The sequence below is a fragment of the Eurypyga helias genome, unplaced genomic scaffold (assembly GCF_000690775.1).
Source record: "Eurypyga helias isolate BGI_N326 unplaced genomic scaffold, ASM69077v1 Scaffold42398, whole genome shotgun sequence".
Lineage (NCBI taxonomy): Eukaryota > Metazoa > Chordata > Aves > Eurypygiformes > Eurypygidae > Eurypyga > Eurypyga helias.
Genome location: NW_010265771.1, coordinates 1 through 13,013, shown reverse-complemented (window position 1 = coordinate 13,013; position 13,013 = coordinate 1). Strand labels below are relative to the sequence as shown.

General features: G+C 44.1%; 1 protein-coding gene across 1 annotated transcript; it reads left to right on the top strand.

Annotated features, from left to right (window-relative positions):
• The first annotated feature begins 47 nt into the window (after positions 1-47).
• Positions 48-8,598, top strand: LOC104504191 (organic solute transporter subunit alpha-like). Its single transcript, XM_010156851.1, has 8 exons — positions 48-57; positions 767-918; positions 1,035-1,108; positions 2,678-2,836; positions 5,247-5,358; positions 6,237-6,383; positions 7,804-7,909; positions 8,411-8,598. Exons 1-8 carry the CDS (start codon positions 48-50, stop codon positions 8,596-8,598), a joined length of 948 nt encoding a protein of 315 aa, XP_010155153.1.
• Positions 8,599-13,013: the final 4,415 nt, after the last annotated feature.

Sequence of the window (13,013 nt, the reverse complement as noted above, 5' to 3'; positions counted from 1 at the left end):
GGTTAAAGAGCCGGGGGCAGAGCTGACCTGTGCAGGCACTGCTCGCTATGCCCCTAGGTAGGCTACGGCCACAGCGGGAGCCAGGGCCGGGGGTGAGCATGGGCGTCTGGATTAAGCGTGACTCCGCCGCAGTGATTTCCCCTGTCTCCCCAAGCACCTTTCTTGGGAGAAAATCCACCTGCTGTCAGCCGTGGGTAAATGCTGGTACCCATACCTAGCGTTAAGGGAGAAGTAAAAGAGAAGTTGGTGAGGGCATCAAGTTTTGTCTCTGGCAACACGTATCAGGGGCTTATCCTTACAAACTTCCACTGAACCTCATGCCTATGAACATACCGTGGAAGCAAATGACTAATATTGAGTTAATGCATTTTTACTTGCAGTCCGCCTGGAAAAGTTGCCAGAATATGTATTTACTGTATTTCTTTATACTACATATTTATTTATATTCTGTTACGTATTTACATCCAAGGACATTTCTCCTGGAACGCCACCTTTCTGAAGGGGACTTGTGCATAATGCCTTGGGAACGTGGGGGCATATTCCTCCCACATGATGTTTGTGGATCCTGGAAAGATTTAGTCATGAACTTAAGTTTAAACATTTGAATCATCTTGTAGGATCAATGATCCATCTATGTAGCTAAGGATGAGTGCGAGTCTTTGCGGTAATAAGGCTAAGGAGCCCTTCAGAGATTATGTCTTTCCATTAAATGTTTGGAATACTTATGGAATAAATCTGAACTTTCTGTTTTCTTCTCTCTCTGCAGGCCTTGACTTACCAGGGAGATTTCTCTTTGCAATCTTGACTCTCATGATGCTAATTGCCAATCTGGTGTTTATAGAGGAAGCAGTCTACATCTACAGGAAAATCCCCTCCTCCAAAAGATCAATCATAATTTGGATTAATGCTGCAGCTCCAGTAAGTTATCATGGAAAAGAGATAAAATTGAATGTTGGAAATAGGGTTTCCCTGAAAATCCCCATGAACCTGCTTTATCTCTGCCCTCTGTGCAACCCTCCTCCCTTTCTCTGCAGGTGATCGCTACTACTTCATGCATTGGCATGTGGATTCCTCGCTCAACAATGTTTACAGATTTCACAGCAGCAATGTGAGTATTCTGCTTGTTTCTAGACGGTTGCCCCAAACCCTGAATTTCTTCCCTTTAAACATCTGCTGCTCTTGGTAAACACAGTCATTTTGTAAATTTAACAATTTAGTAATTTTTGGTTTGAGTGGAAATCTCTTGGCAGCTCTTTCCCGGGAGGTGGAAAATGCTGAAGCAGTTCCCAGTGCTACAGTCCCCTAGTGTGGGAACCTCGGTATGAAAGATCTGTGACTCGCATGTAATTGATCCCTCGGATTGACAGTAGCTTCGAAGCGCTACTCTTTCTTTCCTCTCTCTGCGTGTCTCGAGGATGAGACCCTGACCTGTGACTTCTCTGCGCTTTCACTAATGATGAGCCGTGGAGGTCTGTTATTCATGGTGGCAAGTGAACCTCCGATGAGTGTATCAGTGTAAAAATGTTCCACTCTTCTCCGGATAAAAGCACTTTCTGTACAAGCGTGACAGCTCTGGCAGGCACAGAGAAGAACGGAGAAACGTAGTCCTTGCTTTCTGGGGTGATGGCACAGCCTTGGTAGGCAGAGCCTGGTGGGGGGATGCTGTGGCCTTGGGCACTCCACAGTTGATTTTGGGATGATTTTGGAACCCACTGCGGGACGTCACAGACTGTCATGGGTAGCCTCACCCCTTGCTGCATTGCATTTACTGTGAAAGTAGAGTAAAAGAAGAGGGAAAACACAGCAGTGGGGAACAGTGTGAGCGTGCAGCGATTTGTGCAGGTAGCGCAGATTACCAAAAACTTTCAAGGATCCAGTTGTATGGCTAGTCCCTTAGCCCATGTGAATCCCCCCTCGTCCCTGTCCCAAGCTGGAGGTCCCATCCCCTCCCATGCGTCCACGACCCCTCACAGCCTCCAGCTGCAGAGCAGGCTCCTTCAAGCGAGCGGTGCAGCTGAAGAGGAACTCTTTCCTTTGGTGAGGTTGGATATCAGTGAATCGGTTCCCTAAATCAGCTTGGGACAGGGAGGAAAGGGCAGTTGCACAATCTGTAATTCCTGGGAAGGGTTGTGAATGCGCAGCTGGTGGAGGAGGGAGAGGTGGGGTTGCAGCAGTCAGTGCTTGGATCAGATTTGGGAGGAACCACACCCTGGCTGGGGCGGCACATACAATGGCAGCTATATAAATATGTGTATGTATGAACCTAATCCTGTTTGGTGGTGGTGGTTAGTCAGTGGTGGTTTGTTTTTTTTTTTTTTAAGGAGGAATAGGACTTGTTCTGAAAAAAAGTTTGGACCAGTCAAGACTAGGTAACAGACAGAAAAATCTGACCATAATGGCTTGGGCCAGAAAAACCTGCTCTTTAATACTGACTCTGCCACCAGTTTGGCTTTAGGAAATTCCACAGCTATCCTGTGCCTCGGTTTATTCCTCTTTCGGTGAGGTTAGGGCAGCTCCCATCCTCCAAGGTGATGGAAAGCTGAAGGTTTTCCGCAGGTAGTGCTGGTATTTCTGTTGATGGAAAAGCACGGGCTGTAAAAACCCTGGACAGAAGGTGGCACCGGCACACAGAGAGACACACGGGCAGGTTCAAGCTGGCATCTTCTTCTTCTCCTAGATTTTTTGCCATAATTATCCACAAGTTCCTGATGATGATGATTAAAGAGTGCGGCGGTCAAAAGCTGCTGCTTAAACGGTTTGAAAACGGTCGCTTCAAGATCAGCACCGGCCCCTGCTGCTGCTGCTGCCTTTGCCTCCCTCGTGTGCGCATCACTAGGTGAGTTGCCCTTTAAGGTTTCCCAGCTGCAAAACGGCTGTGGGAATTCAGCCAACTTGGCAAGGCCAGGCTTACAGCACAGGGCCTCCCCGCTTCCCGAAAATCAGCCTCGAGCCGTCTCTTTTAAACAGTGCCATCGCTCTGGGGCCGCACACCACCACCGGTTTATTTCGTTTAACCCCGTGCAGTGTTCCCGTTCATAGTAACGCTGAGCACTGTAGTATCTCCCCAGCAAATCCCACTCTCTTCCCAGAAACCTTTCTACAGTAAGCAGTGGGGTGTGGGAGGAGGAATTTCGACTCCAGAAAACCTAATAAATGAGATTTTAATTTAGTTTCATTCCAGAAAGGAACAAATGTCTCCAAATTAGGTATTTTTCCCAAGCTGAGTTGTCAAATTGAGGCTGTCTTGAAAGAAAATTTCTCATACTGTTATAAAATTGAAAGCTTCCATTCTGATTTTGACTTTAAAACTACTTCAGATTAAAATAACTTTTAGAACAAAAACTAGCTGTAATTCCTGGAAAGCTTTGATCTCTGTGAAATGGCATTGTCTGGCGAGGCAAAAGCCAATATTTTCTCTTACTTAAAGCACTTTTGAGGAGTGGGGTAAGGATGGAGAGCTGCAGCTACGGAGCCAATATACTATAACATAAACCCCGTCTGGTGAGGCTCCTCCTCTGGCTAGCGTCACCTGTCAATGCCTGGGAGCCTCACGTGTTTCCCAGGGCTTTCCTACTGGCACAGAGCATGAGAATGTTTCTCTCATTAAAAGCAAAAGCTGAAGGGCTGGGTGTGCAAGACAGAGACTTTTCTGAGGGCCTGGATGTTAGCATCAGAGGGACCTTAGGGACTTTATGGTCTGGTTAAATGAAAGCGGCACACAGCATAGCGTTTTGTGATGCTTTTGCAGAAATTCCTAATTGTTACTGTAGTAATTCTTCCTTAAACTGCCTCATTTGGTATTAGAAATTAAACTCTTATTTCCATTGTTTCATTTTAATGGAATAACAGTAATTATTTACATGGAGTGGACACCAAGAAGAATAGGTAGTAAACCAGCTGAAAAATATACCTCAAAAAATGGATGTAATACAATCACATGAAGTCAGCAACTACTGATACGGATCTAAGTGACTCCTAGTTTTCATGGGCATTGGTTCAGGCTCGTTTCAGCAGTCAAAGCTGAAGAAATGCCATGGGACAGAGCAGTGCTACAGATCTCATGTGTCACCGGTATATTTGGGTTTTCTTTCTGTGTCTGTCACCCTCTGTATAGGTTGTGGTAGCTGGGAGCTTGGGAGAGGCTCCTCTGCTCAGCCATCCTGTGGATCAGCCCAGTGGCAGCTCACCCAGGATGATATTAGGTAACATTAACTTGTTTCAGGAGGTGGTAGATAGTGCCTACTACTGCTGGGTGGAAGGACAGCTGTCTCTTTTTAAAAAAAGGCTTTCTGCTCTGCAGAGGGCTTAGGGCTTCTTCTCTGCTGTCCGTAGCACTGCGAAACCCATCTGCTGCCTCTGCTTCTGACATCTGGCCTTTTCCCTTTACAGGGTACAATTCTTTTTTTTAAATATACCAGAGAGAGGTCAGTCTCATATTCCTCCTGTCGGTCTCTCCTGGGGAAACAGGGAGCTACTCCCAGGGAGGGATGAATTCTTTTAAAAACCCATATACTGTCGAGCAGTCCTGGGAAAGCTAACAAGGTACAATAAACAGATGGGAACCATACAGCAGGGAGAGAGATGGCAGAAGAGGTCTGATGGTCAAGAAGGATAGACCTGCGTTGACAAGGGAAACAATTCGTGGCGTTGCAGTGACTGCCCTGTTTGTCATATTATTCTTTAAGGTCCTTTGGGAATGATAGATCTTTGAAAAGGCACACACACTAAGCGGCTGGCCAGTTGCAGGCCTTTCCATGTGTTCGTAATCCTGTGGTTATTACCTATATTTCTTGAGCAGTTCCTATAATTGCTGGTTCATGGCTATATCCTGTAGCCTAGGAAGTGTCTGAACGAGAAGGCTGAATTGCCTGATTTCATCGGAGAACTGAAATAGTAAGGCAAGAGCAAGTGACATTATTGTCCAGGAACCGGTTATGCTGCTACTGGCTCTCTGGTTAGCCTCAGGGCAGAGAAAGACATCACGTTTTGCCCAGCTTTGCTTAGTAAGTAATTGCTGCAGATTAGGAAATGTACTATTTTTGTAGAGACCTTACTAAATAAACACTGGGTAATTCTTGGAAAGATTTTTCTAATCTTGAAGCTGTTCTTCTCCAGATTTTAGTCACATGCTGTAGGAGAGGAAAAGTTTTGCAGTTGACAGTATCAAAAAAATGTTATTAAGGTTTGCTGATAAGATTTTGGCCTATGTGTTTGGTTTTGTTTGTTTGTTTGTTTTTCCTGACTAGGCAAACCCTCTTTTGGCTGAAGCTGGGAACTTTTCAGTTTGCTTTCCTTCGTCCCGTGCTCATGTTTTTATCAATAGTGCTTTGGACTAATGGCAATTACACCCTTTACAATGTGAGTAAATATTTTAATCAGAGATGGTGCACAGAACCTATAGGTTTTAGGGTTTATGTCAGCATCTTAGCCTACAACGAAAACTGTGAAATCTGGAAGCACTTCCAAGTGAGTCCTTACTGTATTCTTTTTGAGACCATGAAGCTTATTAATGTCTGCCTTTCCCCAGACTCTCCATTTCCTGGCTTTTCTTGGAAAGAAACTGGGCATCAGGGTGGGTTGGGCATCAAATTATGCTGCAGTATGTTTCCCAACTTGTATGGTTAGAATAGCAGGACTGCAAGTAGCACTTTGTGATGTATCTGCCCAGTGTTTTGTAAGGTACAGCCTTAAGAAACAAGTGTATGTTGTAAACAGGAAGCCTAATTCTGTGCTTCTCTGCAGATCATGGTGATTTTCTATATCCATGCAAAAGATAGTACTGTACTTCTGCTTTGTACCATGTAAGCTGCAAAATGATGGAGAAGTCTGTATTTGATAATTTCGCACCTCTTGGATAACTCAGAATAAAAGTATCACATTTTTTGTTGTTTCATGGTATAAAATAATTGCTATCTCAAGATGTCACGCTGAATCCGCTCTCCTGAGCATTCCCAGGTGCTGCTGGGGTCAGATTGAGGGGTCCTCTCACTTGTTTCCTTCTCATACTGAGCAGGTTTACATGTCCATGCCTGCTGGGCGAGCGCACTGTGCTAACGCTCCGGTTGGTACTGTGCAGTTTCCCCATGCAAACCCCAGCAACTGCTGCTGCCATCAACTTTCCTGGAGACAGAAGCAAGCATTTTAACGCCTGCATCATCCAGTTCACACCTTCCTCCCGGAAACAGTAAAATGCACTGTAAAGTTTTATAGGTACCCTTGTTTGATTTGCTTCTCAGTTATCTCCCAAAGGAGCTGCAATATGGATTAACTGTTTCGTTGGTATCCTCACCATTATTGCTCTGTGGCCAGTTGGAATCATGTTTCAGCAAGTTAGGACTCTCCTTACCTGTAAGAAGATCATCCCAAAGTTTGCTCTTTATCAGGTGAGAAGTTTGATATTTCTGATAAGAATTTCTCTTAACTGCTGATGTAACACTGTCTCCCTGGTTGTTCTTCATCCTTTGTGGAAATGTTGTTGGTTTTTTTTTTTCCCATTAAATGCATTGTGCAAAGGCATATTTTTACCTGGTTAAAGCCACATCCCTTTGAAGTGCTCTCCTTGGCTGCTCCTCAGTTTCAGCTTGAGCCAATTTACCTCTAGTCTCTCAGGAGCGTTGGAGAGATGAGAACCACGCGAAGTCCGTTCGTCTTTAGGCAACTGAAATTGAAACAGCACCTTCTGCAGGGCTTGACGGAAGCTCTGTAGATGAGGTACGCTGAAACACAACGTCAGAATGCTGGTGTCTACTTTTAAAAACTAGGGGAGGATGTGGAGCATTGTGTAGGTGGCTGTTGTTTGAAGTGTTTCAGCAAGTTGTGGTGTTCTGTTTTGACAATGTTTTTCTTGGCCATTCTGCACTTCAGTGTTGGATGATAATGAAAATACTGGCTGGGAATCATTCCATAGTAAGGAACAGAAGCAGATAGGTTAGACTGAAAAATCCCAGGGAGAGGGCCATCCTCTTCCACATCACCCTGAAGAGAGTACAGCAGAACCCTTGGACATGCACCCCTCTTCAACGGGACACGTAGGGAGACTGGTACACTAAGGTCTCTGCTAAATAATTTATTAAACACTTAGAAACGCAATAAATGGGATAGTCACACCCACAAAGCTGTGTTAGGGTGAATCTGGGTTTAAGATGGCAAACTCTGTTAACACAGGGGCTTATACTCGGGAAGTTACCCCAGCAGCTAAAGAGATGCTTTGGTGTCTCCGAGGCAGCGAAGGCCTAGCTCAGCCAACAGCAGGTAACATGGATTGTCAGGGATTGTTGCTGAAGCCAAGCTGCAAGGAGCCTTTCATCCCTTCTGGCATTGAAGCCAGTCCCACATGACTCAGGGAGCACCACATCTGCCTGCTATGGCAAAAAGAGGTGACAACAGAAAAAGTGTTCTTTGAGCCCTTCTTCCACTAAGGGAGAGTGTAAGCTCACGGGCCAGATTACCAGGAAACTTTTCAAACACTGTTACCTATTATTGAGAGCTTAATAGAATGTAAAATCCCAGCTGGGAGGTCTGTGCATATTGCACCTCCCAAACAAAGGGCTGAGAAGAAACAAGTTTCAAACGGAGGTGTAATTTAGGGCTCACATTCACACCGATGTCATCCTGACGCGAAGATGAATTCTGCAGGATGGCAGGCAGCCTGCTGCTGGATAGGAGGAGAGGGAGGGCAAGAAAGGAGGCAAGAATGAGGCCAAGAATGAGGCAAAAGAGGGTCTGTTACAAAACCAGAATTGTTGTGTGAACTATAAACCCTTTTCTGGTAGCTGAGGCATCTGTTTTCTCTTTCTGGTGCAGTTTATCCTCATTCTGAACCACTTGCAGGCAGCTATTATCAACATCTTGGCCATGCAAAGAATCATTCCTTGTGCTCCACCACTCTCCTCTTCAGCAAGAGGAGCATGTAAGTTCTTTTGGGAAGGATGCTGTTCATTTACGTATAAAGGGGACAGTTCAGTGTTGCTAACTGCACTGTCTCGTGTTTTGCCAAAATATTAATTTCCTGGGATCACGTACCTTTTGGGGAATCTAGGCTTTAACTTAAAAAAATAATAACTAAAGTTTCATAGCTGTCATAGTTGCAGAGAAAAACTTGATAATGAGAAGAGTTGGAATCAGAAATGAGAGGACAAGAAATCAACATGCGCAATTACTGTTAAATCTCTTGTGTTTTGACTTATTATAATAATTTATTGCATGCTTATTGATGGGCAATTCTGTAATTCGGTAACTGATTTTATGGCTGAGTGCGAGAGACACTCGTTATGAGGACAGGATGGTAACGTTTGTTCCTTTTGAACAGATGAAAATTAATAAGCCAGGTATTCATTTTGTGTCCAATAGTAATTTTCCCCTTTTGGGGGGCTCTTCTTTGCCTGCCCTTTTTTTTTTTTTTTTTTGGCAGATATGACCCAGCAGCTCCTTATCATGGAAATGTTTCTGATAACCCTGATCTCAAGGGTAGTCTATCGGAGAAGATACAATGACCTAGAGCCTCCGGAGTGTACCATTGAAGAAGCTGAGGACAACAAGCAGACTCCTAAAATTACCATGAATGGTGGAATTAGTGAAGATGGATTGCCACGGGTTTAGAATCCCTCTGTGCTCCTGTTCTGCGGGACCTGGAAGCTCAGCTTCGGGAGCTTGTGTATTCTTGCACCACAGATAGCCACCATCCACGTGGGAACAACTTCCGACATAAATGCCTGTGAGCTGTAGTACTGAAAGGACCACTAGTGGAAAGATAACCCCGTTTATCCTCCAGCAATATATGCATGGTGTGAGTGGTTTCATACCATGTAATTTAGTAAGATTTCATACCATGTACTTTTATGCTGTTATTGAGCACTTGGTGGTGGCCAAACTGCCTCACAATGTGATTTTGTGATTTTTATTTTTTAGGTATTAGAATGGCTGTGATTTGGAGTTAATGCAGAGTCGTTCTTGTTCATCTGACTTTCTAAAATCTTATTTCATCCTGGATTGCTGTTTTATATCCAACACAGCATTTTCCCATCCTTCCCCCATTAAAACTGATCAGCTCGCACTCTATGCTATGAGCTCACCGTTGCTAATTCTGATCAGTAGATAAATTTTCATATGTTTGTTCTGAAATCCCCAAACCTGTCTGGGTTGATAAATGATGATTTCTTTAGGGAGAGACTTTTTACATTCCTTGGCAGTTCAGCTCCTAACTTGGTAGATGCAGAGTTGCTGTTCGTAAATATGTCACTGTCAGATGTTCTTCCCAGGGATGGCAGATTTTCTGTCACTGGCCTGGAAAAAGGAAGTAGGAGTTAGTCTGAGGTGTCTGCTGCCGCTGCTCTGTGGTCCTTTGGTTCTCTGGTCGGAAAATAGGAATATTGACACTCAGGGAGCCTTGCGCTAATGGTGTCTGTGAGGGTAAGAGTTATTGAAAGAGGAGTTCTTCAAAAAATTCTTACCTCCCCAGCTTCCTCACCCCAAATCTGACCTGCCCAGGCATCCAGTAGGACTTCAGTGGTTACAGCATCTTTTCAGTTCACACCCATTGCTCTGTTTTGCATAAACCCATTTTTACTTTTTGCAAATGAGCCTGATCTTCTCGGATGAACCTAATGGCTTTGGTTTAGCTCACTGTGATTTATAAAATGATACCATGTTTGGTAAGCATTTGGATATTCTCTGTGTTGGGACAGGAGGTGCAGCGCCATCTCCTAGCACTTGTCTGGCCTCATCTAGTCTGATATCTAGGAGTACATACCCAATCCACGCAGCAAGGATGCTTATTCTAGATGTAATCTGGGAAAATGTTTCATGTTGGAAAAGACATCAATAATATTTTTTACCTGTGTTTTATCAAATATAACTTATCGGAACAAAGCTGGGCAGATGGTGGGGCTTTGTTTTTCATTTACAAGGAATTAAAAGAAATATTTCCAGTTTGAGAATTGGTGGAAAATGAAATATTCTTAATACAGCTAGTAAACAATCTGGAAGTAAGAAAGGGGGCTGAATTAAACAAAAATTTTTTTTTTTTTTCTTTCTGATTGAGGTAAAAAATAATATTATCTTTAACAATAGAAGCATTCCATTATAGTAGAAAATCTGAGTTATTTTTGGTTTGAAGCGTTTCAAACTTTTTTTATATTTAATTTTTTTCTGAGCATGCAGTGTGGGAAATTAATAAGGATTCTTGAACTCATTAATGTGAGAGAACCCACACTTTTCCCTTGGAAAATAACTTGGGTGAAAGTTTTCACTGTGCATTAAATTGTGTCAGTAGAATTAACTGGGATCAGCTAGCATATTCTTACCATGAGAAATTTTCTTGATGTATTTTCACATTATGGCGATTAGCATATTCGAAACGCTGCTTTATGTCCGTGTCGTCCAGGCCACACGCCATCTGTAGACTCGCAGAGCAGTACTTAATTTCATAATGGCATTGGGAATGCTTGGCTGCAAGTCCAAGCAGCTTCAAAACTGGAAAACAAAATACTTTTGAGTTGGTAAGGAATCGTTGTGAAATGCTCTGGGAAAGATTTTAATTCCTAGAGCAAATGAGACAAATGAGCATTACTGGAAAATGTTTTCTGTGAGGGGCATGGCTGGGTGAGTGGGATCTGTGGCACGGAAGAGCAGATCCGTGCGCAGTAGCAGCGCATTTGAAAACAGGTGGAGTGTATGGAGACGTGGTGGTCTCTGTAGGTCGAGCGAAGGCAGCTGCCGGGGCATGGCATGAGGCTTCACCCATCACTGTTGGTCTGGCATCTGTCATCTCTCCGAAGTGCCTGTTAAATTGATCATGTAAACATCAGCGTGTGCCTGATTTAGCCACAGGTATCACTAGCTGCTCTGCTTTTGGGTAGATGTTTAATATTTATTGTGACCTTCATGTGACGTATTTCAGTAATAAAATGTACCGTGGTGATTGTCAAGCAGATTTCAGGTCTGGCAGTGAAGATGTCTCTTTTTCCTGTGTACAGTCATGGAGGTCTCATTCCAAAAATCTCCTACTTACACAGAACCCTTTTCAGGGTAAAATTTGACATACTTAATCTGAAATATGTGCCGAGGATCTTTCCCGATTTACAGCTGATGTGAATGCAGCAGAATGTATGTTCTTATTGTTAGAAATGTCTTTTTTTTTTTTTTCTTTTCTTTTGGAGCTTTTAAAATTAATAATTTCTTCCCCAGCCCTGTCTCAGACCCATAGCTGTAGCCTGCCTAATGTAGGTAGGCTCTGGGAGCTAGCAGCCGCGGGCACCAGGTGCCTGCAGCGCAGAGGATTCTTTCAGGTGCTCTTGCAATTAAATCATGGCAAATCACAACCTCCGGGTTGGACCTTAGGCAGTCTGGGTGTGAACAAAACAAACCAGGAAGCTGGAAATTCCTCCAATCTCAGTTCTGATAAGGATCCCTTTCAGGTCAGTGAAAACAAAGTCCCTTTCAATTATGTGTTTGTGATTAAAGCGTTTGAAAACATTTAGCGAAGGCCAGAAGATGAGTTTCACAGCTCATTTTATACTGCTGCTGTAAAGTAATGAGTGTTAAGGTGTGCACATATCCTTTATGTTTGCTTAGGATTATCATGTGAGGAAGGGTAAAGGTAATTTTATCGGTGCCTTTTATTATATAAACCTCATAAACCAACACCATTAACCAGGAGAATAAGCATACATAGAGTCGCAAAGGTGAAGAGAGTTGAGGCATTTGGAAGCAATCCATGAGTGGGATGCAGGTGTGAAGGGGAACGCTGACCACGAGGCCTGCAGAAGTGTCACACAGGGATGCATAGTGTGACAGCACACGTTCAAGGGACGAAACAGCGAACACCAGCACCTCGTCATGTTGCAGGAGTGGGTTGGCAAACAAAGGCTACGCAGTGCTCTTATTTTCCATCTGTCACTCAAGCTATTGTTTTTAACACAATGCAAACGGAGGGCCTCCTGTTCCAGAAGAGTGTGGTGTGGGTTCCTGGTGGCTGCTGCACGGGCAGCGCTAGAACCTTGAAGAGGCCCCTGTAGCAGACCTCCTGGCAGGGGCAAGCTGTCACTCCCTGGGCAGGGCTAGCTGGGTGGGAGTGTGTTGAAGCAGATGCCTTTGTGTTTCACATGTGTGGGAACCAAAGGCCTCCTGACTGAACACCTGAAGGATTTGTTAGAGGTGTCAAGGGGGTGCTCTGCTGATTATAGGCCTGTCTATCCCTACAACCTCCTTCCAATTGTCCTGTTTCTTCCTGCACCCTCACACTTGCCCCTGCCTCCTTCTCCCTACTCAAGAGAAAAAGGTGGAATGCTCCCAAGGCTGGACTCCGTGAGGAGGTGCAAGAGTGCTGGTTCATACCTGCAGACCCAGGGCAGGCAGAGGATGGAGCCTCCTTTCTAAGCATCATCTGTTTCTAAAGAAAGGCCAAGGAAAAACACCAAAGCACACAGTACAAGAGCTGAATTGTGATCGATCCCGTGGCTCCCGGAGGTGGAGTAGGGGAAGAAGTTAAGTAACATAATAAGGGTAAAAACAATGGTAAATTGAGCAAGTTGGGGAAGAGGTAGGTTTAAGCAGTAGAGAAGCCCAGAAGATGATTCTGGATAACGGAGAGAGGGAGATGGCAGCCATTTGATACACAGTTAATGAAAATGCTAGAAGGGGTCAGTTGCAGCAACTCCACCTACCCAACACCCAGCCCCTTGGCTTCCTTGCCCTTTTAATCAGGGTGTGACTGCTGCTGACAGTCTGATAATGCTTTTATTGACAACTATTCATACATTCCTTCAGGGCAGCTCCTAAGGTGCTTGCACCTCCCTAACTATCAGGTAAAAAGGATCATTATTTTTAGGACAAAATTTCTGGAGTAAAAGGCAAAACAGCACATTGAAATTGCACTGCTTTAGGTCCCTTTAAAAGTGTTATCTGAATAATTCTAACAGTTCTCTGACCTTGGTAACCATGACGAACTTTGTTTTAGGAAAGGGGAACTAAGGCACAGAACTTAGATACCTTAGATACCTCTAAGCATTGATAAG

Coding starts and splice junctions, on each gene's coding strand:
- LOC104504191 (XM_010156851.1), top strand. Junction 919..1,034: donor GGATTAATGCTGCAGCTCCA/GTAAGTTATCAT, acceptor CTTTCTCTGCAG/GTGATCGCTACTACTTCATG. Junction 2,837..5,246: donor CCTCGTGTGCGCATCACTAG/GTGAGTTGCCCT, acceptor TTTCCTGACTAG/GCAAACCCTCTTTTGGCTGA.